The 24,090-nt window shown below is 46.1% G+C and overlaps 1 protein-coding gene across 7 annotated transcripts in view; it reads left to right on the plus strand.

The window, feature by feature from the left end:
• Positions 1-24,090, plus strand: part of kank2 (KN motif and ankyrin repeat domains 2) — a 223,291-nt gene that overhangs the window by 114,736 nt on the left and 84,465 nt on the right. For all 7 annotated transcript variants that reach the window (XM_059991928.1, XM_059991927.1, XM_059991931.1 and 4 more), the window contains 2 exons: positions 1,937-2,024; positions 6,686-6,905. In XM_059991928.1, coding sequence (XP_059847911.1) covers positions 1,937-2,024; positions 6,686-6,905 — 308 coding nt within the window. The remainder of the gene's footprint in view (positions 1-1,936; positions 2,025-6,685; positions 6,906-24,090) is intronic.

The following is a 24,090-nucleotide window of genomic DNA, read 5'->3' on the forward strand; positions in this document are numbered from 1 at the left end:
GGAGGGCATTGGTGGAGGGGAACTAGTTGGGTCTTTCATTGAGAAAGAAGCAGAAAGCTTTAAGGCCTTCTTAATGAAGGGTAGATGTGTATAAGAACTTGACACCATGGTGAAAATGAGGCAGTCAGGACCAGCAAACTGTCTCAAGACAGTCCTCCCAAGGCTCAGATGCGGTATTACCCTTCCTCTGACTTCCACATTAGTCATTATCAGGCCAAGTACAGCACAGAGTTTTACTCTCTTGTGATAGAAAAAGAGGCCATTTGGTCCATCATTTTTATGCTGATTCTCAAAACTAGCCCATCAATCACATTCCTCCAGTTGTTTCCCTGTAACCCATGTACCCATCAATTTCCCCACTCTGACTCTCCCACCAACCACCCGCACACTAGAGGTAATCAACAGCATCCAGGTAACCTGCCGACCCGCATTCCTTTTAGGATGTGAGAGGAAACTAGAGTACTGAGGGGAAATCCTTGCAATCTCTGCATGCACAGCAACAGAGACTGATGGATCGATGAGGCAGGGTCATTAACTGATGATTGAGGGAGAGTGAGGTACTCCAGGGTCGAGCCAGCGCAGGTTATGTAGAGAGTAGAGCACAGTGTCTGGATTATGGAGTACACCTTTCAGAGCGGGACAATTTTTTAAATCTTTTTTAATAAATTTACTGTAAAACAAAAAAAATTCACAGAATTCCAAACAAACATTAGGGAAAAGACAAGTTAGATATAGAATAAAGCAATTTCTTCACCATCCCAGTGCAGATCGGGACAGGATAGAGCTTCTCTACACTGCTCCATCAAACACTCCCATGGCATGTTTAGCTCCAGTCCTTTCTCGTTCCTTCAGGCTGGGAGAGACATGTACCTGGTGTGTACGAGGCTGCAGTCCTATTCGCACATCTGCAGGGACTGCTTACATTTTAGCTCCACCCTCTTCATAACTGGCCACCTTGTACAAAGGTGGGCAAGGAAGGAGGATTGTGTCCAAGTAACCCTGCTCCTGAGGGTGGCAAAGCTGGCTCTCCTTGGGTCCTGGAGGCTGGCAGCAAAGGGCTCCGCCCAGGCTGACTGCCTGGCTACATTCCGGGGGGATATCCCTGCCCAGGTAACTGTGAAGAAGGAGCACATGGTGACCAGAAATACCATGGAGGTATTCCAGGACCATTGAGTACTGCAGAGGATAAATGTCACCCTAGATAAGATTGGGAACTGTTATGCATGTGCGGAGCAGGAGAGAGAATGGTGTTATGGGATTAAGTGTTTATACTAAGTTATGTTTGCACTGGTACACAATGGACAACTTGCAGTGCAGGAGTGACAGAAATATGCAAACTCAAAAGCCCACGCAAGAGCAGAGAGCTCACCATGTTAAAACCATTCAATTGACTGCGCAATCAATTGGCTGCATGTGCATTTGCCACCCTCTCGCAATTGGTCCGACATGGTTAGAAAAGTTTAAATTTACTTTGTGTTGATTACTGTTATTGGCTCTGTGTTTGGTTGTAGCGTTGTAGAATTTTTGATTTTTTAAATTTGTCTTTATTTAAGGATACAGCACTGTAACACACCCCTCCAGCCCATGTGACCCAGTGAGCTACTAACCCGCGTGTCCTGGAATCTGAGACGGAACCGGAGCACCCAGGAGAAGCCTACATTGTCATGGGGACAATGTAGAAACTCTTTACAGACAGCAGTGGGAATTGAACCCTGCTCACAGGCGCTGTAGCAGTGTTATGCTACCATGCCACCCCATATCCCAAATATTTTTATTTAAATTCAAAAGGACCAAAACAAGAATCATGCAAAATGGAAGCTTGGGCAAAAATCTCCAAGGGAACGTGTTCAACTTGTCACACCACACCTGCTGTGTTTCGAGATGTGATGGGACAGACTCCAAATCTCTCGCTCACTTGCCTGTGTCTTCCTTTCAGGTTTGAGCTGACTGAGGGCCTGGTGTCAGCCTGCGTGACTCTGCAGAAACACCTGAACGACCCAGATGGCTTCACAAACAAGGACGTGGTATGCTTGCTCACTCTTTGTTGATCCTCCTCCATTGCTAGGGTGACACCAGCAGAGAGAATTGCCAGTATGCCTCCTCTGCAAACCCCAAGGATCTGATTATTTTATTGGAACCAAAGTGGTGTGAAAGGCAGTTGGTTATCATCATGACGTTAAAGAAAAGTGTGGTGCAGAAGTAGGCTATTTGACCCATCAGGTCTATGATTTGACCATCACCACAGCTCCCATTGTTCCCAATCTGCATGTAGGATGTAGTATCAACACGGTGCCTGCCAGCCAGGCCATTCTCCTTCCTGTCACCTACCTTCCAGGAGAAGATAACAATTACCCTAGAAAATTGCCTGATTCAAGTGGTGTGACACCTGCTACAGAAAACTAAAATTCTAGAAAAATGCTGAAGTAGCTATACTGTATTTGCTGGAAAATTCACTGAACAATTTCATATCTGTAGGTGATTGTATACAAGCCAGCAGAGGAAAGTTATACAACAAGAAAAATAACAATTCTACATTTAATCCATTAGCCCCTTTCAGTTTTGGCATCCTGATTGTTTCTCCTCTCTCTGTAAAAATAATTCTTGTTGCCCTGTTCTCATTTCCTGCTTTGATTTGTAATTCCCTCGACTGAATCCTCCCTAACTTTCCCTGCCTCCAACAGTCCCTACCTTTCTCGCCTTTCAATGTGGCTGAGCTTGCTCAGCCCTGGTAACATTTCCAGAAATCTGTGCACCCTCTCCAAGTCCCAGTCTTGTTCACTTTTGTCTGGGTGAGTTCAGGTTTGTCGCTCGTGAACAAAGAACATTTAAAATCCCTTTTGACATTCTTAGCTGCTTTCAGGTGCTCATTAAACATGAATATGTTTGGGAGAGGGAGGGGTGATAGTGAGTGCAGAGGACGATCTCAGTAAAAGAGCAGGTTATGGTAAATGATAAGCAGGCAAAATGAGGCTGTGTTTGAGTGAGTTTATGGGAGATATACTGTAGTTAGCTGAGTGTTGGCTCAAGAATGTCTGAGCATGTTAGTTAGAATTTAAACTGGTTTATTATTGTCATGTGCCAAGAAATGGTGGAAAGCCTGTTTTGAATACTGTTAATACAGGTTAGATCATCACACGGTGTATTGAGGTAGAACAAGGTAAAACAATAACGGGGAGTGGAACAAAATGGAACAACTGCTGAGGAAGTGCAGTGCCGTTAGACAATAAGGTGCAAGATCATAGCAAGCTAGATTTTGAGGTCAAGAGTCCATCTTAACGTGCCAAATCTGTAAAGGCCATTATTAGTCATTGTTAGAGGCAGAGGATTTAGATTTAAAAGTGTAGAATGATTATAATAGACATAATGAGTGGATCTGTGGAGAGCAGTTTGTCGGGGTGGGGTGGGGGATTCAGAAACCAGAGGTACAAAAGGTGATGCAACCAGCTAGAGTTCATTCCACAGTACACCTGTAGAAATGTGAGAGCATCTTTAGTGTCATGCCAAGTCTCCTCCAACTCCGAAAGAAATATAGCCGCTGTTCCTTCTTTGTTATTGTGTCTATATGTTGGGTCAGGATAGATCTTCAGAGATGTTGGCACCCAAGAACTTGAAACTGATTACCCTTCCACTGGTGTGTGCCACCTCAACACCCCCTTCCTGAAGTCCACAGTCAATTCCTTGGTCTTACTGACAATGAATGAAGGTTGTTATTATGCCATTACTCAACCAGCTAATCTATCTCACTCCTGGAGAGGCTTTCTCCTCACCATCTGAAATTCTGCCAGCAACAGTAGTGTCACCGGCAAGTTTATAGATGGCATTTGAGCTGTGCCTAGCTGCACAATCGTGTTTATAGAGAGAGTAGAGCAGTGGGCTTAGCACATATCCTTGAGGTGTGCCAGTGTTGATTGTCAGCAAGGGGAGATGCTACTTCCGATCTGCACTGACTGTGGTCTCTGGTGAGGAAGCTAAGGATCCAGTTGCAGAGGGAGGTCCAGAGGCCCAGGTTTTGGAGCTTGTTGATCCAAACTGAGAAACATGAGAAAGTCTGCAGGTGCTGGAAATCCAGGCAACAAACTCAAAATGCTGGAGGAGCTCAGCAGACCAGGAAGGGTTTCAGCCCGAAACTTTGACTCTTTACTCTTTTCCATAGATGCTGCCTGGCCTGCTGAGTTCCTCCAGCATTTTGTGTGTGTTGATTAGAACTGGGGTTATAATTGCATTGAACACTGAGCTGTAGTCAATAAACAACAGCCTGACATAAAAATGGCCATGGTCCAGGTGATCTAAGGCTGAGTGGAGAGCATCCATTGTAGTCCTATTGTGGCGATCAGCAAATTACAGCGGGTCCAGGTCTTTGCTTAGTCAGAAGTTGATCTCGCCATGGCCAAACTCTCAAAGCTCTCCATCCCAGTAGATGTGAGTGACACTGTGCAATAATTGTTGTGGTTGCTCTCCCTGCTCTTCTTGGGCACTGGCATGATTATTGTCCTTTTGAAGCAGGTGGGAACCTCCGACTGCAACAGTGAGAGATTGAAGTTGTCCTTGAGCCCTTCCACCAATTGGTTGGCACAGGTTTTCAGTGCCCAGGCAGACACACCATCAGGGCCTGACACCTTACAACGATTCACCCTTCTGAATGATGTTCTGATGTCAACCTCTGAGATCCTTGCAAATGATATTCTGATATTAACCTCTGAGACTAAGATTACAGGGTCGTCAGATGCCGTAGGGATTCTCTAGGGATTGAGAGTCCTTGTGGAGGATTCCCTAAATGTTAACATGCAGATTGAGGCAGTGACAAAAGAAAAGGGAAATGCAATGTTGACATTGATTTTGTGAGTGTAAAAGTGAGTATTACTGTACAGTAATACTGAGGCTTTATGAGGCATTGGTCAGACCATACTTGGAGTATTGTGAGCAGTTTTGGGCCCCTTCTCTGAGAAAGGATGTACTAATGTTGGAGAGGGTCCAGAGGAAGTTCACAAGAAGGATTCCAGGAATGAAAGGTTTAATGTATGAGGCCAGTTTGATGACCCTGGGCTTGTACTCACTGGAATTAGGAGCATGATGGGAATCTCATTGAATATTGAAAGGGCTAGATAGAGAAGATGTAGAGAGGATGTTTCCAATACCAGAGTAGTCCAGGACATTCCTTTATAACAGAAATGAGGAGAAATTTCTTCAGCCAGAGGGCGGTGAATCTGTAGAATTCATTGTCATACACGTTTGTGGGAGGCCAGGTCATTGGGTACACTTAAAGCAGAGGTTGATAAGTTCTTGATTAGTAAAGACATCAAAGGTTATGGGAAGAAGCCAGGAGAATGGAGTTGAGAGGGATAATAAATCAGCCATGATCGACTGGTGAAGCAGGCTCGATGGGCTGCGTGGCCTAATTTTGTTCCTATATCTTATGGTCAGTGAGCCTTCATGCTGCTGCTCTATGAGGTATCTGGGCAGCTTGGCTGGATGTGTTCAAGCAGATTGGCTAAGGGTTTGTTGGGAAACCAGGCAAGGTAAAAGGGTGTGTTACATGAAAGTGTGTAGGCTAGAGAGACTCTGCTAATTATCCTGAGGCTTATTTTCAAGTCATCCTCTAAAGTGAGGTACCATTACAATGAAAAATTTATTTCATTGCATAATAGGCACGTTGGTACACACCACACACAGAATATAAAGACAGTGAAAAGAAAAAAAAGTACAAAAACAAGAGCTTAGTGCAAAGCAGGAGACACTGTCAGAGATAATATACGAGATGCTGTAAGAACTCAGCAGGTCAAGAAGAATCTGTGGAGGAAAATGGACCAACAATATTTTGGGCCAAGACCTTTCATCTGCACAGAAGCATTTTCATATAACATAGAACATAACACTACAGCACACTACAGGCTCTGTGGCCCACAATGTTGTGTGACATTATAATGTTAAATCAATCTAACCCTTTCCTCAACATAGCCCACCATTTTCCTGTCATTCATGTGTCTTTTGACGCTTTTCTTAAATGTCCCTAATATATCTGCCTCTTCTACCACCTTGCAGGGTGTTCCATACACCCACTAGTCAGAGGTAATTGTTGAAAAAAACTTAACTCTGACATTTCCTTTCCTCCCCCCCCCCCCGTTATACTTTCCTCCAATCATCTTAAAATTATACCCCTTCATATTAGCCATTTCTGCCCTGGGAAAGTTCTCTGTCACTTTGATCTATGCCTCTTATCATGTTGTACACAGATGCTCAATGTTCCAAGTTCAAAGTAAATTTATTTACAAAATACATATAGTACATGTCACCATATATTAACCTGACATTCATTTTTTGCAGGCATTCACAGTAGAACAATAAAATCCTATAGAATCAATGACAAACTGCACACAAAGACTGACAAACAACCCATGTGCAAAAGAAGGCAAACTGTGCATTTGCAAATAAATAATACCGAGCACGAGTTGTAAAGTCTTTGAAAGTGAGTCCATAGCCTGACCCTCTGAGTTCCTCCAGCATCTCATGTGTCACTTCAGTTTCCAGCATCTGCCATCCCTCCAGTCCTACAGTCAGAGGCAAGTCCACGGTGTTGCAAGAAGTGGACAGTGGTTAGGGTGCAACCGGGCAAGCTCTGTGCAGATTAGCTGACTTGCATTGACAATGTAATCTGTCTCTGATGAACTATTGCCTACCTGACCCACAGAGGGTGAGCTACCTCACAGTTCAGCAGGAGTGGCTCCTGGTGTCCAGCCCAAAGACAGCAGATCCTGAGTTGGTGCGCCGATACCTGGCTGTGTTTAAAGCGATGTCTCCAAACTTGCTGGAACTGATAGTGAACATGGCGGACGGGAACGGGAATACAGCCCTTCACTACACCGTGTCTCATTCCAACTTCCCGATCGTTAAGTTGTTGCTGGATACAGGTACGCCTCAACTCTCTGTGGTTTTTTTTTATTCACTTACTGGATGTGAGCGTCGCCAGCTAAGCCAGCATTTATTAACTATCCCTAGTTGCCCTTGGGAAGGTGGTGATGAGCTGCCTTCGTGAACTGCTGCAGCCCCTGAGGTGTAGGTACACCCACAGTGATCTTAGGGAGGGAATTCCATGATTTTGACCCAGCAACAATAAAGGAATGGTGATGTTTCCAAGTCAGGATGGTGTGTGACCTGAAGGGGGATTTCCAAGTGGTGGTACTCCCAGGGATCTGCTGTTCTCATCCTTCTAGACTATTGTGGTTGTTGTCTGGAAGGTAGTGCCTTAGGAACTTTGATGTGTTCTTGCAGTGCGTCTTGTAGATAGTACACACTGCTGCAACTGTTCGATGATGGTGGAGGGATTGAATGCTTGTGGAAGGGGTACAAGTGGGCTGCCTTGTACTGGATGGTGTCAAGCTTGTTGAGTGTTGATGGAGATGTACTATTCCAGGTGAGTGGCGACTATTCCATTGCACTCCTGACCTGAGCCTTCCAGATGTTGACAGGCTTTGGGGAGTCAGGAGGTGAGTTACATGCCATAGGATTCCTAGCCTTTGACCTGTCTGGTGTTTATATGGCTAGACTAGTTCAGTTTTCTGTCAATGGTAACCCCCTGGATGCTAATAGTAGGGGATTCAGTGACGGTGATGCCACTGAATGTCAGAGGATGATGGTTAGAGCCTCTCTTGATGGAGATGGTCATTGGCTCACACTTGCATTACTTGCCACAAACCTGGATGTCGTCTAGGTCCTGTTGCATTTGGGTATGAACTGCATCACTATCCGAGGAGTCACAAATGGTGCAGAACATTGTGCAGTTATCTGCAAACGTCCCCACTTTTGACCTTATGACGGAAGGAAGGTCATTGATGAAGCAGCTGAAGATGGTTGGTCTGAGGACACTTCCCTGAGGAACTCCTGTAGTGACTGACCTCCAGCCACCATAGCCATCTTCCTCTGTCCTGACGAAGGGTCTTGGCCCGAAACGTCGACAGTGCTCCTTATAGATGCTGCCTGGCCTGCTGTGTTCCACCAGCATTTTGTGTGTGTTGTTCCTCTGTATCAGTTATGATTCCAACCAGCAGAGAGTTTTCCCCCTGTGGTGAACTACATATACCTGTCTGGACACGCCCCACCCCAGCTGACTGCTCCTGTGGCTCCTCCCACTGACCGTGGTTCCTCCCACAGACCCCGGTATAAAGGCGATTGGGGCCTGAGCCCTGCCTCTCAGTCTCCAGGATGTAGTATGGTGGTCAATTGCTGCTTGTTCTTTCTTCCAGTCAATAAAAGCCGATATCTCGCCTCACGTCTCAGAGAGTTATTGATGGTGCATCACCCCCTAACTCCCATTGTCTCCATCTTAGCTAGGATATCTTGATGCCATACTCAGTCAAATGCTGCCTTGATGTTGAGGGCTGTCACTCTCACTGCAACTCTGGTATTAGCTTTTTGGTCTAAGTTTGGACCAAGGAGCTGATGAGTTCAGGAGCTGAGTGGCCTTGACAGAACTCAAACTGGGCATCTGTAAGCAGGTTATTGCCAAATAGGTGCTGCGTGATCGCACTGTTTACTTTGCTGATGATTGAGAGTAGGCTGGGTTGGACTTGACCTGTTTTTTCTGTACTTGTCCACATTGCTGGGTAGACGCTGATGTTGTAACGGTACCGGGACAGCTTGGCTAGTGGCATGGCAAGTCCTGGAGCACATTGCAATCTTGCTTGTTCACAGTGATCCTCCATTAGGAAAGAGGAATAGGTGAATGGGAGCCTTACAACTTGAATAAAAATAATGGATTCATGATGAAAGATACTTTTACTTGTCACATGTTCATCAAAACATATAGTGAAATGCATCATTTACTTTAACAGCCAATGTGGTAGGGACAGGTAGCAAGTATCGCTAACCACTACACTACTGTGAGGTAGGGAAGGAGACAATGGAGGGATCTGAATTCAAGGATGAGGACCTTACATGAAATTTTTATATGGATAGTGTAAGCTCATGGGAATAAATCAAAGGGGAGTTAATGATAAAGATTAGCTTTATTTATTACATGTATTTACAGTGAAATGCATCATTTGCATCAAATCAAACAAGCGAGGATAGTGTGGGGAGCAGCCCCCTAGTGTCGCCTCACTCCTGGTGCCAATGTAGCAAGCCCACAACTCACTAATCCTAACACGTATGTCTTTGGAATGTGGGAGGAAACCAGTGCATCGGAGGAAACCCACGCGATCACGGGGAGAACATACGAACTCCTTACTGACAGCAGCAGGAATTGAATCTTGATCGCTGGTTGCTGGTGCCATAATAACGTTATGCTAACTGCCACACTATACAAATGTATGAAGTTGCAGAGATATAGAGTCATACAGCATGAATGAGGCCCTTTGGCCCACTGAGCCCAGGCATAACATCACACACCAAACCCACTTTATTCTCCCCACCTTCTCATCACTCCCAATGGGTTCCAGCAGTGGGGTAATTTACAGTGTTCTGCTGCCTTACCAAACAACTCGTCTTCGGATTGTGGAAGGAAACCGGAGCGGTTGGAGGAAGCCCACACAGTAACAGGTAGAACATGCAAAGTCCACACAAGCAGGTCAGGATCTCTGAAGCTGAGACAAAGATCACGTGTTAACCACCAGTTGTGTATCCATTTCAAATTCTTAGTTCCAACTGTGCTAAGTAGGATCAAGGTCCCACTTGGGAGATATGCACAGTGTTTAGCCTAGTACTACAGTGTGCTTCTGAAAGAGTACTGCAGTATGTGGTTCTGAGAGAGTACTGCTGTGTGGTTTTGAAAGAGTACTGCAGTGTGGTTCTGAGAGAGAACTGAAGTGTGATTCTGAAAGAGTACTGCAGTGTGGTTCTGAAAGAGTACTGCAGTGTGGTTCTAAGAGAGTACTGCAGTGTGGTTCTGAGAGAGTACTACAGTGTGGTTCTGAAAGAGTACTACAGTCTGGTTCTGCGAGAGGATAGCAGTGTGGTTCGAAAAGAGTATTGCAGTGTGGTTCTGAAAGAGTACTGCAGTGTGGTTTTGAAAGAGTATTGCAGTGTGGTTCTAAAAGAGTACTGCAGTGTGGTTCTGAAAGTATTGCAGTGTGGTTCTAAAACAGTACTACAGTATGGTTCTGAGAGAGTACTGCAGTGTGGTTCTGAAAGAGTACTGCAGTGTGGTTCTGAGGGAGTACTACAGTGTGGTTCTGAGAGAGTACTGCAGTGTGTTTCTGAAAGAGTACTGCCGTGTGGTTCTGAAAGAGTACTGCAGTGTGGTTCTGAGGGAGTACTACAGTGTGGTTCTGAGAGAGTACTGCAGTGTGATTCTGAAAGAGTACTGCAGTGTGGTTCTGAAAGAGTGCTGCAGTGTGGTTCTGAAAGACTACTGCAGTGTGGTTCTGAAAGAGTACTGCAGTGTGGTTCTGAGAGAATACTTCAGTGTGGTTCTAAGAGAGTACTGCAGTGTGGTTCTGAGAGAGTACTACAGTGTGGTTCTGAAAGAGTACTACAGTCTGGTTCTGCGAGAGGATAGCAGTGTGGTTCGAAAAGAGTATTGCAGTGTGGTTCTAAAAGAGCCCTGCAGTGTGGTTCTGAAAGAGTACTGCAGTGTGGTTTTGAAAGAGTATTGCAGTGTGGTTCTAAAAGAGTACTGCAGTGTGGTTCTGAAAGTATTGCAGTGTGGTTCTAAAACAGTACTACAGTATGGTTCTGAGAGAGTACTGCAGTGTGGTTCTGAGAGAGTATTGCAGTGTGGTTCTAAAAGAGTACTGCAGTGTGTTTCTGAAAGAGTACTGCAGTATGGTTCTGAAAGAGTACTGCCGTGTGGTTCTGAAAGAGTACTGCAGTGTGGTTCTGAGGGAGTACTACAGTGTGGTTCTGAGAGAGTACTGCAGTGTGATTCTGAAAGAGTACTACAGTGTGGTTCTGAGAGAGTATTGCAGTGTGGTTGTGAAACAGTTTTGCAGTGTGGTTCTGCGAGAGTACTACAGTGTGGTTCTGAGAGAGTACTACAGTGTGGTTCTGAGAGACTACTGCAGTGTGGTTCTGAGAGAGTACTGCAGTGTGGTTCTGAGAGAGTGTTGCAGTGTGGTTCTGAGAGAGTACTGCAGTGTGGTTTTGAGAGAGTACTGCAGTGTGGTTCTGAGAGAGTACTGCAGTGTGGTTCTGAGAGAGTACTGCAGTGTGGTTTTGAGAGAGTACTGCAGTGTGGTTTTGAGAGAGTAGTGCAGTGTGGTTCTGAGAGAGTACTGTAGTGTGGTTCTGAGGGAGTACTACAGTGTGGTTCTGAGAGAGTACTGCAGTGTGGTTCTGAGAGAGTATTGCAGTGTGGTTCTGAGAGAGTACTGCAGTGTCGTTTTGAGAGAGTAGAGCAGTGTGGTTCTGAGAGAGTACTGCGGTGTGGTTCTGAGGGAGTACTACACTGTGGTTCTGAGAGAGTACTGCAGTGTGATTCTGAAAGAGTACTGCAGTGTGGTTCTGAGAGAGTACTGCAGTGTGGTTCTGAGAGAGTACTTCAGTGTGTTTCTCAGAGAGTACTACAGTGTGGTTTTGAGAGAGTATTGCAGTGTAGTTGTGAAACAGTATTGCAGTGTGGTTCTGAAAGAGTTCTGCACTGTGGTTCTGAGAGGGTACTGCAGTGTGGTTCTGAGAGACTACTGCAGTGTGGTTCTGAAAAAGTACTGCAGTCTGGTTCTGAGAGACTACTGCAGTCTGGTTCTGAAAGAGTACTGCAGTGTGGTTCTGAGAGAGTACTGCAGTGTGGTTCTGAGAGACTACTGCAGTGTGGTTCTGAAAGAGTACTGCAGTCTGATTCTGAAAAAGTACTGCAGTCTGGTTCTGAGAGACTACTGCAGTGTGGTTCTGAAAGAGTACTGCAGTCTGGTTCTGAAAGAGTACTGCAGTGTGGTTCTGAGAGAGTACTGCAGTGTGGTTCTGAACAAGTACTGCAGTGTAGTTCTGAGAGAGTACTGCAGTGTGATTCTGAGAGAGTACTGCAGTGTGGTTCTAAGAGAGTACTGCAGTGTGGTTCTGAAAGAGTATTGCAGTGTGATTCTAAAAGAGTACTACACTGTGGTTCTGAGAGAGTATTGCAGTGTGGTTCTGAGAGAGTACTGCAGTGTGGTTCTAAGAGAGTACTGCAGTGTGGTTCTGAAAGAGTATTGCAGTGTGATTCTAAAAGAGTACTACACTGTGGTTCTGAGAGAGTATTGCAGTGTGGTTCTGAGAGAGTACTGCAGTGTGGTTCTGAGAGAGTACTGCAGTGTGGTTCTCAGAGAGTACTGCAGTGTGGTTCTAAGAGAGTACTGCAGTGTGGTTCTGAAAGAGTATTGCAGTGTGATTCTAAAAGAGTACTACACTGTGGTTCTGAGAGAGTACTGCAGTGCGGTTCGAAAAGAGTCCTGCAGTGTGGTTCTGAAAGAGTACTACAGTCTGGTTCTGCGAGAGTATTCCAGTGTGGTTCGAAAAGAGTATTGCAGTGTGGTTCTAAAAGAGTCCTGCAGTGTGGTTCTGAAAGAGTACTGCAGTGTGGTTCTGAAAGAGTATTGCAGTGTGGATCAGAGAGAGTACTGCAGTGTGGTTCTGAAAGAGTACTACAGTGTGGTTCTGCGAGAGTATTGCAGTGTGGTTCGAAAAGAGTATTGCAGTGTGGTTCTGAAAGAGTCCTGCAGTGTGGTTCTGAAAGAGTACTGCAGTGTGGATTTGAAAGAGTACTGCAGTGTGGTTTTGAAAGAGTATTGCAGTGTGGTTCTAAAAGAGTGCTGCAGTGTGGCTCTGAGAGAGTATTGCAGTGTGGTTCTAACAGAGTACTGCAGCGTGGTTCTGAAAGTATGGCACTGTGGTTCTGAGAGAGTATTGCAGTGTGATTCTAAAACAGTACTACAGTATGGTTCTGAGAGAGTACTGCAGTGTGGTTCTGAGAGAGTACTGCAGTGTGGTTCTGAGAGAGTATTGCAGTGTGGTTCTGAGAGAGTACTGCAGTGTGGTTCTGAGAGAGTACTGCAGTGTGGTTTTGAGAGAGTAGTGCAGAGTGGTTTTGAGAGAGTAGTGCAGAGTGGTTCTGAGAGAGTAGTGCAGTGTGGTTCTGAGAGAGTGCTGCAGTGTGGTTCTGAGGGAGTACTACAGTGTGGTTCTGAGGGAGTACTACAGTGTGGTTCTGAGAGAGTACTGCAGTGGGGTTCTGAGGGAGTACTACAGTGTGGTTCTGAACGAGTACTGCAGTGTGGTTCTGAGAGAGTACTGCAGTGTGGTTCTGAGAGAGTACTGCAGTGTGGTTCTGAGAGAGTACTGCAGTGTGGTTCTGAGAGAGTAGTGCAGTGTGGCTTTGAGAGAGTATTGCAGTGTGGTTCTGAGAGAGTACTGCAGTGTGGTTCTGAGAGCGTACTGCAGTGTGGTTCTGAGAGAGTACTGCAGTGTGGTTTTGAGAGAGTAGTGCAGTGTGGTTCTGAGAGAGTCCTGCAGTGTGGTTTTGAGAGAGTAGTGCAGTGTGGTTCTGAGAGAGTACTGCAGTGTGGTTCTGAAGGAGTACTACGGTGTGGTTCTGAGAGAGTACTGCAGTGTGGTTCTGAGAGAGTACTGCAGTGTGGTTCTGAGAGAGTACTGCAGTGTGGTTTTGAGAGAGTACTACAGTGTGGTTCTGAGAGAGTACTACAGTCTGGTTCTGAGGGAGTACTACACTGTGGTTCTGAGAGAGTACTGCAGTGTGATTCTGAAAGAGTACTGCAGTGTGGTTCTGAGGGAGTACTACAGTGTGGTTCTGAAAGAGTACTGCAGTGTGGTTCTGAAAGAGTACTGCAGTGTGGTTCTGAAAGAGTACTGCAGTGTGGTTCTGAGAGAGTACTGCAGTGTGGTTCTGAGAGAGTACTTCAGTGTGTTTCTCAGAGAGTACTACAGTGTGGTTTTGAGAGAGTATTGCAGTGTAGTTCTGAAACAGTATTGCAGTGTGGTTCTGAAAGAGTTCTGCACTGTGGTTCTGAGAGGGTACTGCAGTGTGGTTCTGAGAGACTACTGCAGTGTGGTTCTGAAAAGGTACTGCAGTCTGGTTCTGAGAGACTACTGCAGTCTGGTTCTGAAAGAGTACTGCAGTGTGGTGCTGAGAGAGTACTGCAGTGTGGTTCTGAGAGACTTCTGCAGTGTGGTTCTGAAAGAGTACTGCAGTCTGGTTCTGAAAAAGTACTGCAGTCTGGTTCTGAGAGACTACTGCAGTGTGGTTCTGAAAGAGTACTACAGTGTGGTTCTGAAAGAGTACTGCAGTGTGGTTCTGAGAGAGTACTGCAGTGTGGTTCTGAACTAGTACTGCAGTGCGGTTCTGAGACAGAATTGCACTGTGGTTCTGAGAGAGTATTGCAGTGTGGTTCTGAGAGAGTACTGCTGTGTGGTTTTGAAAGAGTACTACAGTGTGGTTCTGAGAGAGTACTGCAGTCTGATTCTGAGAGAGTACTGCAGTGTGGTTCTGAAAGAGTACTACAGTGTGGTTCTGCGAGAGTATTCCAGTGTGGTTCGAAAAGAGTATTGCAGTGTGGTTCTAAAAGAGTCCTGCAGTGTGGTTCTGAAAGAGTACTGCAGTGTGGTTTTGAAAGAGTACTGCAGTGTGGTTTTGAAAGAGTATTGCAGTGTGGTTCAGAGCCAGTACTGCAGTGTGGTTATGAGAGAGTACTACAGTGTGGTTCTGCGAGAGTATTGCAGTGTGGTTCGAAAAGAGTATTGCAGTGTGGTTCTGAAAGAGTCCTGCAGTGTGGTTCTGAAAGAGTACTGCAGTGTGGTTTTGAAAGAGTACTGCAGTGTGGTTTTGAGAGAGTATTGCAGTGTAGTTGTGAAACAGTATTGCAGTGTGGTTCTGAAAGAGTTCTGCACTGTGGTTCTGAGAGGGTACTGCAGTGTGGTTCTGAGAGACTACTGCAGTGTGGTTCTGAAAAAGTACTGCAGTCTGGTTCTGAGAGAGTACTGCAGTGTGGTGCTGAGAGAGTACTGCAGTGTGGTTCTGAGAGAGTACTGCAGTCTGGTTCTGAAAAAGTACTGCAGTCTGGTTCTCAGAGACTACTGCAGTGTGGTTCTGAAAGAGTACTGCAGTGTGGTTCTGAGAGAGTATTGCAGTGTGGTTCTGAAAGAGTACTACAGTGTGGTTCTGAAAGAGTACTGCAGTGTGGTTCTGAGAGAGTACTGCAGTGTGGTTCTGAGACAGAATTGCACTGTGGTTCTGAGAGAGTATTGCAGTGTGGTTCTGAGAGAGTACTGCTGTGTGATTCTGAGAGAGTACTGCAGTGTGGTTCTGAAAGAGTTCTACAGTGTGGTTCTGCGAGAGTATTCCAGTGTGGTTCGAAAAGAGTATTGCAGTGTGGTTCTAAAAGAGTCCTGCAGTGTGGTGCTGAGAGAGTACTGCAGTGTGGTTCTGAGAGACTACTGCAGTGTGGTTCTGAAAGAGAACAGCAGTGTGGTTCTGAGAGAGTATTGCAGTGTGGTTCTGAAAGAGTACTACAGTGTGGTTCTGAAAGAGTACTGCAGTGTGGTTCTGAACTAGTACTGCAGTGCGGTTCTGAGACAGAATTGCACTGTGGTTCTGAGAGAGTATTGCAGTGTGGTTCTGAGAGAGTACTGCTGTGTGGTTTTGAAAGAGTACTACAGTGTGGTTCTGAGAGAGTACTGCAGTGGGATTCTGAGAGAGTACTGCAGTGTGGTTCTGAAAGAGTACTACAGTGTGGTTCTGCGAGAGTATTCCAGTGTGGTTCGAAAAGAGTATTGCAGTGTGGTTCTAAAAGAGTCCTGCAGTGTGGTTCTGAAAGAGTACTGCAGTGTGGTTTTGAAAGAGTACTGCAGTGTGGATTTGAAAGAGTATTGCAGTGTGGTTCAGAGAGAGTACTGCAGTGTGGTTCTGAAAGAGTACTGCAGTGTGGTTCTGAAAGAGTACTGCAGTGTGGTTTTGAAAGAGTATTGCAGTGTGGTTCTAAAAGAGTGCTGCAGTGTGGTTCTGAGAGAGTATTGCAGTGTGGTTCTAACAGAGTACTGCAGCGTGGTTCTGAAATTATTGCAGTGTGGTTCTGAGAGAGTATTGCAGTGTGATTCTAAAACAGTACTACAGTATGGTTCTGAGAGAGTACTGCAGTGTGGTTCTGAGAGAGTATTGCAGTGTGGTTCTAAAAGAGTACTGCAGTGTGGTTCTGAGAGAGTACTGCAGTGTGGTTCTGAGAGAGTACTGCAGTGTGGTTCTGAGAGAGTACTGCAGTGTGGTTCTGAACTAGTACTTCAGTGTGGTTCTGAGAGAGTACTACAGTGTGGTTCTGAAAGTGTATTGCAATGTGGTTCTGAGAGAGTACTGCAGTGTGGTTCTGAGAGACTACTGCAGTGTTGTTCTGAGAGAGTATTGCAGTGTGGTTCTGAGAGAGTACTGCTGTGTGGTTTTGAAAGAGTACTACAGTGTGGTTCTGAGAGAGTACTGCAGTGTGATTTTGAGAGAGTACTGCAGTGTGGTTCTGAAAGAGTACTACAGTGTGGTTCTGCGAGAGTATTCCAGTGTGGTTCGAAAAGAGTATTGCAGTGTGGTTCTGAAAGAGTACTGCAGTGTGGTTTTGAAAGAGTACTGCAGTGTGGTTTTGAAAGAGTATTGCAGTGTGGTTCAGAGAGAGTACTGCAGTGTGGTTCTGAAAGAGCACTACAGTGTGGTTCTGCGAGAGTATTGCAGTGTGGTTCGAAAAGAGTATTGCAGTGTGGTTCTGAAAGAGTCCTGCAGTGTGTTTCTGAGAGAGTACTGCAGTGTGGTTTTGAAAGAGTATTGCAGTGTGGTTCTAAAAGAGTGCTGCAGTGTGGTTCTGAGAGAGTATTGCAGTGTGGTTCTAACAGAGTACTGCAGCGTGGTTCTGAAAGTACTGCAGTGTCGTTCTGAGAGAGTATTGCAGTGTGGTTCTAAAAGAGTACTGCAGTGTGGTTCTGAGAGAGTACTGCAGTGTGGTTCTGAGAGAGTACTGCTGTGTGGTTCTGAGAGAGTACTGCTGTGTGGTTCTGAGAGAGTGCTGCAGTGTGGTTCTGAGGGAGTACTACAGTGTGGTTCTGAGGGAGTAGTACAGTGTGGTTCTGAGAGAGTACTGCAGTGTGATTCTGAAAGAGTACTGCAGTGTGGTTCTGAGGGAGTACTACAGTGTGGTTCTGAGAAGAACTGCAGTATGGTTTTGAGAGAGTAGTGCAGTGTGGTTCTGAGAGAGTACTGCAGTGTGATTCTGAAAGAGTACTGCACTGTGGTTCTGTGAGAGTACTGCAGTGTGGTTCTGAGAGAGTACTGCAGTATGGTTCTGAGAGAGTACTGCAGTGTGGTTCTGAGAGAGTATTGCAGTGTGGTTCTGAGCGAGTACTGCAGTGTGGTTCTGAATGAGTACTGCAGTGTGGTTCTGAGAGAGTACTGCAGTGTGGTTCTGAGAGAGTACTGCAGTGTGGTTCTGAGAGAGTAGTGCAGAGTGGTTCTGAGAGAGTAGTGCAGTGTGGTTCTGAGAGAGTACTGCAGTGTGGTTCTGAGAGAGTATTGCAGTGTGGTTCTAAAAGAGTACTGCAGTGTGGTTCTGAGAGAGTACTGCAGTGTGGTTCTGAGAGAGTACTGCAGTGTGGTTTTGAGAGAGTAGTGCAGTGTGGTTCTGAGAGAGTGCTGCAGTGTGGTTCTGAGGGAGTACTACAGTGTGGTTCTGAGGGAGTAGTACAGTGTGGTTCTGAGAGAGTACTGCAGTGTGATTCTGAAAGAGTACTGCAGTGTGGTTCTGAGGGAGTACTACAGTGTGGTTCTGAGAAGAACTGCAGTATGGTTTTGAGAGAGTAGTGCTGTGTGGTTCTGAGAGAGTACTGCAGTGTGGTTCTGAGAGAGTGCTGCAGTGTGGTTCTGAGGGAGTACTGCAGTGTGGTTCTGAGAGAGTGCTGCAGTGTGGTTCTGAGGGAGTACTACAGTGTGGTTCTGAGGGAGTAGTACAGTGTGGTTCTGAGAGAGTACTGCAGTGTGATTCTGAAAGAGTACTGCAGTGTGGTTCTGAGAGAGTATTGCAGTGTGGTTCTGAGCGAGTACTGCAGTGTGGTTCTGAATGAGTACTGCAGTGTGGTTCTGAGAGAGTACTGCAGTGTGGTTCTGAGAGAGTACTGCAGTGTGGTTCTGAGAGAGTAGTGCAGAGTGGTTTTGAGAGAGTAGTGCAGTGTGGTTCTGAGAGAGTACTGCAGTGTGGTTCTGAGAGAGTATTGCAGTGTGGTTCTAAAAGAGTACTGCAGTGTGGTTCTGAGAGAGTACTGCAGTGTGGTTCTGAGAGAGTGCTGCAGTGTGGTTCTGAGGGAGTACTACAGTGTGGTTCTGAGGGAGTACTACAGTGTGGTTCTGAGAAGAACTGCAGTATGGTTTTGAGAGAGTAGTGCAGTGTGGTTCTGAGAGAGTACTGCAGTGTGATTCTGAAAGAGTACTGCAGTGTGGTTCTGTGAGAGTACTGCAGTGTGGTTCTGAGAGAGTACTGCAGTATGGTTCTGAGAGAGTACTGCAGTGTGGTTCTGAGAGAGTATTGCAGTGTGGTTCTGAGCGAGTACTGCAGTGTGGTTCTGAATGAGTACTGCAGTGTGGTTCTGAGAGAGTACTGCAGTGTGGTTCTGAGAGAGTACTGCAGTGTGGTTCTGAGAGAGTAGTGCAGAGTGGTTTTGAGAGAGTAGTGCAGTGTGGTTCTGAACGAGTACTGCAGTGTGGTTCTGAACGAGGACTGCAGTGTTGTTCTGTGAGAGTAGTTCAGTGTGGTTCTGAGAGAGTAGTGCAGTGTGGTTTTGAGAGAGTAGTGCAGTGTGGTTCTGAGAGAGTACTGAAGTGTGGTTCTGAGAGAGTACTGCAGTGTGGTTCTGAGAGTACTGCAGTGTGGTTCTGACAGAGTACTGCAGTGTGGTTCTGAAAGAGTACTACAGTGTGGTTCTGAAAGAGTACTGCAGTGTGGTTCTGAGAGAGTACTGCAGTGTGGTTCTGAACTAGTACTGCAGTTTGGTTCTGAGAGAGTACTGCAGTGTGGTTCTGAGACAGTATTGCACTGTGGTTCTGAGAGAGTACTGCAGTGTGGTTCTGAGAGAGTACTGCAGTGTGGTTCTGAGAGAGTACTGCAGTGTGGTTTTGAGAGAGTAGAGCAGTGTGGTTCTGAGAGAGTACTGCGGTGTGGTTCTGAGGGAGTACTACACTGTGGTTCTGAGAGAGTACTGCAGTGTGATTCTGAAAGAGTACTGCAGTGTGGTTCTGAGAGAGTACTTCAGTGTGTTTCTCAGAGAGTACTACAGTGTGGTTTTGAGAGAGTATTGCAGTGTTGTTGTGAAACAGTATTGCAGTGTGGTTCTGAAAGAGTTCTGCACTGTGGTTCTGAGAGGGTACTGCAGTGTGGTTCTGAGAGACTACTGCAGTGTGGTTCTGAAAAAGTACTGCAGTCTGGTTCTGAGAGACTACTGCAGTCTGGTTCTGAAAGAGTACTGCAGTGTGGTTCTGAGAGAGTACTGCAGTGTGGTTCTGAGAGAGTACTGCAGTGTGGTTCTGAAAGAGTACTGCAGTCTGGTTCTGAAAAAGTACTGCAGTCTGGTTCTGAGAGACTACTGCAGTGTGGTTCTGAAAGAGAACAGCAGTGTGGTTCTGAGAGAGTATTGCAGTGTGGTTCTGAAAGAGTACTACAGTGTGGTTCTGAAAGAGTACTGCAGTGTGGTTCTGAGAGAGTACTGCAGTGTGGTTCTGAACTAGTCCTGCAGTGCGGTTCTGAGACAGAATTGCACTGTGGTTCTGAGAGAGTATTGCAGTGTGGTTCTGAGAGAGTACTGCTGTGTGGTTTTGAAAGAGTACTACAGTGTGGTTCTGAGAGAGTACTGCAGTGTGATTCTGAGAGAGTACTGCAGTGTGGTTCTGAAAGAGTACTACAGTGTGGTTCTGCGAGAGTATTCCAGTGTGGTTCGAAAAGAGTATTGCAGTGTGGTTCTGAAAGAGTACTGCAGTGTGGTTTTGAAAGAGTACTGCAGTGTGGTTTTGAAAGAGTATTGCAGTGTGGTTCAGAGAGAGTACTGCAGTGTGGTTCTGAAAGAGCACTACAGTGTGGTTCTGCGAGAGTATTGCAGTGTGGTTCGAAAAGAGTATTGCAGTGTGGTTCTGAAAGAGTCCTGCAGTGTGTTTCTGAAAGAGTACTGCAGTGTGGTTTTGAAAGAGTACTGCAGTGTGGTTTTGAAAGAGTATTGCAGTGTGGTTCTAAAAGAGTGCTGCAGTGTGGTTCTGAGAGAGTATTGCAGTGTGGTTCTAACAGAGTACTGCAGCGTGGTTCTGAAAGTACTGCAGTGTCGTTCTGAGAGAGTATTGCAGTGTGGTTCTAAAAGAGTACTGCAGTGTGGTTCTGAGAGAGTACTGCAGTGTGGTTCTGAGAGAGTACTACAGTGTGGTTTTGAGAGAGTAGTGCAGTGTGGTTCTGAGAGAGTGCTGCAGTGTGGTTCTGAGGGAGTACTACAGTGTGGTTCTGAGGGAGTAGTACAGTGTGGTTCTGAGAGAGTACTGCAGTGTGATTCTGAAAGAGTACTGCAGTGTGGTTCTGAGGGAGTACTACAGTGTGGTTCTGAGAAGAACTGCAGTATGGTTTTGAGAGAGTAGTGCAGTGTGGTTCTGAGAGAGTACTGCAGTGTGATTCTGAAAGAGTACTGCAGTGTGGTTCTGTGAGAGTACTGCAGTGTGGTTCTGAGAGAGTACTGCAGTATGGTTCTGAGAGAGTATTGCAGTGTGGTTCTGAGCGAGTACTGCAGTGTGGTTCTGAATGAGTACTGCAGTGTGGTTCTGAGAGAGTACTGCAGTGTGGTTCTGAGAGAGTAGTGCAGAGTGGTTTTGAGAGAGTAGTGCAGTGTGGTTCTGAGAGAGTACCGCAGTGTGGTTCTGAGGGAGTACTACAGTGTGGTTCTGAGAGAGTACTGCAGTGTGGTTTTGAGAGAGTAGAGCAGTGTGGTTCTGAGAGAATATTGCAGTATGGTTCTGAACGAGTACTGCAGTGTGGTTCTGAACGAGGACTGCAGTGTTGTTCTGAGAGAGTAGTGCAGTGTGGTTCTGAGAGAGTAGTGCAGTGTGGTTTTGAGAGAGTAGTGCAGTGTGGTTCTGAGAGAGTACTGAAGTGTGGTTCTGAGGGAGTAGTGCAGTGTGGTTTTGAGAGAGTAGTGCAGTGTAGTACTGAGAGAGTACTGCAGTGTGGTTCTGAGAGTACTGCAGTGTGGTTCTGACAGAGTACTGCAGTGTGGTTCTGAAAGAGTACTACAGTGTGGTTCTGAAAGAGTACTGCAGTGTGGTTCTGAGAGAGTACTGCAGTGTGGTTCTGAACTAGTACTGCAGTTTGGTTCTGAGAGAGTACTGCAGTGTGGTTCTGAGACAGTATTGCACTGTGGTTCTGAGAGACTATTGCAGTGTGGTTCTGAGAGAGTATTGCTGTCTGGTTTTGAAAGAGTACTGCAGTGTGGTTCTGAGATAGTATTGCAGTGTGGTTCTGAAAGAGTACTACAGTGTGGTTCTGAAAGAGTACTGCAGTGTGGATCAGAGAGAGTACTGCAGTGTGGTTCTGAAAGAGTACTACAGTGTGGTTCTGCGAGAGTATTGCAGTGTGGTTCGAAAAGAGTATTGCAGTGTGGTTCTGAAAGAGTCCTGCAGTGTGGTTCTGAAAGAGTACTGCAGTGTGGATTTGAAAGAGTACTGCAGTGTGGTTTTGAAAGAGTATTGCAGTGTGGTTCTAAAAGAGTGCTGCAGTGTGGCTCTGAGAGAGTATTGCAGTGTGGTTCTAACAGAGTACTGCAGCGTGGTTCTGAAAGTATGGCACTGTGGTTCTGAGAGAGTATTGCAGTGTGATTCTAAAACAGTACTACAGTATGGTTCTGAGAGAGTACTGCAGTGTGGTTCTGAGAGAGTACTGCAGTGTGGTTCTGAGAGAGTATTGCAGTGTGGTTCTGAGAGAGTACTGCAGTGTGGTTCTGAGAGAGTACTGCAGTGTGGTTTTGAGAGAGTAGTGCAGAGTGGTTTTGAGAGAGTAGTGCAGAGTGGTTCTGAGAGAGTAGTGCAGTGTGGTTCTGAGAGAGTGCTGCAGTGTGGTTCTGAGGGAGTACTACAGTGTGGTTCTGAGGGAGTACTACAGTGTGGTTCTGAGAGAGTACTGCAGTGGGGTTCTGAGGGAGTACTACAGTGTGGTTCTGAACGAGTACTGCAGTGTGGTTCTGAGAGAGTACTGCAGTGTGGTTCTGAGAGAGTACTGCAGTGTGGTTCTGAGAGAGTACTGCAGTGTGGTTCTGAGAGAGTAGTGCAGTGTGGCTTTGAGAGAGTATTGCAGTGTGGTTCTGAGAGAGTACTGCAGTGTGGTTCTGAGAGCGTACTGCAGTGTGGTTCTGAGAGAGTACTGCAGTGTGGTTTTGAGAGAGTAGTGCAGTGTGGTTCTGAGAGAGTCCTGCAGTGTGGTTTTGAGAGAGTAGTGCAGTGTGGTTCTGAGAGAGTACTGCAGTGTGGTTCTGAAGGAGTACTACGGTGTGGTTCTGAGAGAGTACTGCAGTGTGGTTCTGAGAGAGTACTGCAGTGTGGTTCTGAGAGAGTACTGCAGTGTGGTTTTGAGAGAGTACTACAGTGTGGTTCTGAGAGAGTACTACAGTCTGGTTCTGAGGGAGTACTACACTGTGGTTCTGAGAGAGTACTGCAGTGTGATTCTGAAAGAGTACTGCAGTGTGGTTCTGAGGGAGTACTACAGTGTGGTTCTGAAAGAGTACTGCAGTGTGGTTCTGAAAGAGTACTGCAGTGTGGTTCTGAGAGAGTACTGCAGTGTGGTTCTGAGAGAGTACTTCAGTGTGTTTCTCAGAGAGTACTACAGTGTGGTTTTGAGAGAGTATTGCAGTGTAGTTCTGAAACAGTATTGCAGTGTGGTTCTGAAAGAGTTCTGCACTGTGGTTCTGAGAGGGTACTGCAGTGTGGTTCTGAGAGACTACTGCAGTGTGGTTCTGAAAAGGTACTGCAGTCTGGTTCTGAGAGACTACTGCAGTCTGGTTCTGAAAGAGTACTGCAGTGTGGTGCTGAGAGAGTACTGCAGTGTGGTTCTGAGAGACTTCTGCAGTGTGGTTCTGAAAGAGTACTGCAGTCTGGTTCTGAAAAAGTACTGCAGTCTGGTTCTGAGAGACTACTGCAGTGTGGTTCTGAAAGAGTACTACAGTGTGGTTCTGAAAGAGTACTGCAGTGTGGTTCTGAGAGAGTACTGCAGTGTGGTTCTGAACTAGTACTGCAGTGCGGTTCTGAGACAGAATTGCACTGTGGTTCTGAGAGAGTATTGCAGTGTGGTTCTGAGAGAGTACTGCTGTGTGGTTTTGAAAGAGTACTACAGTGTGGTTCTGAGAGAGTACTGCAGTCTGATTCTGAGAGAGTACTGCAGTGTGGTTCTGAAAGAGTACTACAGTGTGGTTCTGCGAGAGTATTCCAGTGTGGTTCGAAAAGAGTATTGCAGTGTGGTTCTAAAAGAGTCCTGCAGTGTGGTTCTGAAAGAGTACTGCAGTGTGGTTTTGAAAGAGTACTGCAGTGTGGTTTTGAAAGAGTATTGCAGTGTGGTTCAGAGCCAGTACTGCAGTGTGGTTATGAGAGAGTACTACAGTGTGGTTCTGCGAGAGTATTGCAGTGTGGTTCGAAAAGAGTATTGCAGTGTGGTTCTGAAAGAGTCCTGCAGTGTGGTTCTGAAAGAGTACTGCAGTGTGGTTTTGAAAGAGTACTGCAGTGTGGTTTTGAGAGAGTATTGCAGTGTAGTTGTGAAACAGTATTGCAGTGTGGTTCTGAAAGAGTTCTGCACTGTGGTTCTGAGAGGGTACTGCAGTGTGGTTCTGAGAGACTACTGCAGTGTGGTTCTGAAAAAGTACTGCAGTCTGGTTCTGAGAGACTACTGCAGTCTGGTTCTGAAAGAGTACTGCAGTGTGGTGCTGAGAGAGTACTGCAGTGTGGTTCTGAGAGACTACTGCAGTGTGGTTCTGAAAGAGTACTGCAGTCTGGTTCTGAAAAAGTACTGCAGTCTGGTTCTCAGAGACTACTGCAGTGTGGTTCTGAAAGAGTACTGCAGTGTGGTTCTGAGAGAGTATTGCAGTGTGGTTCTGAAAGAGTACTACAGTGTGGTTCTGAAAGAGTACTGCAGTGTGGTTCTG

The sequence above is a fragment of the Hypanus sabinus genome, chromosome 16 (assembly GCF_030144855.1).
Source record: "Hypanus sabinus isolate sHypSab1 chromosome 16, sHypSab1.hap1, whole genome shotgun sequence".
NCBI lineage: Eukaryota > Metazoa > Chordata > Chondrichthyes > Myliobatiformes > Dasyatidae > Hypanus > Hypanus sabinus.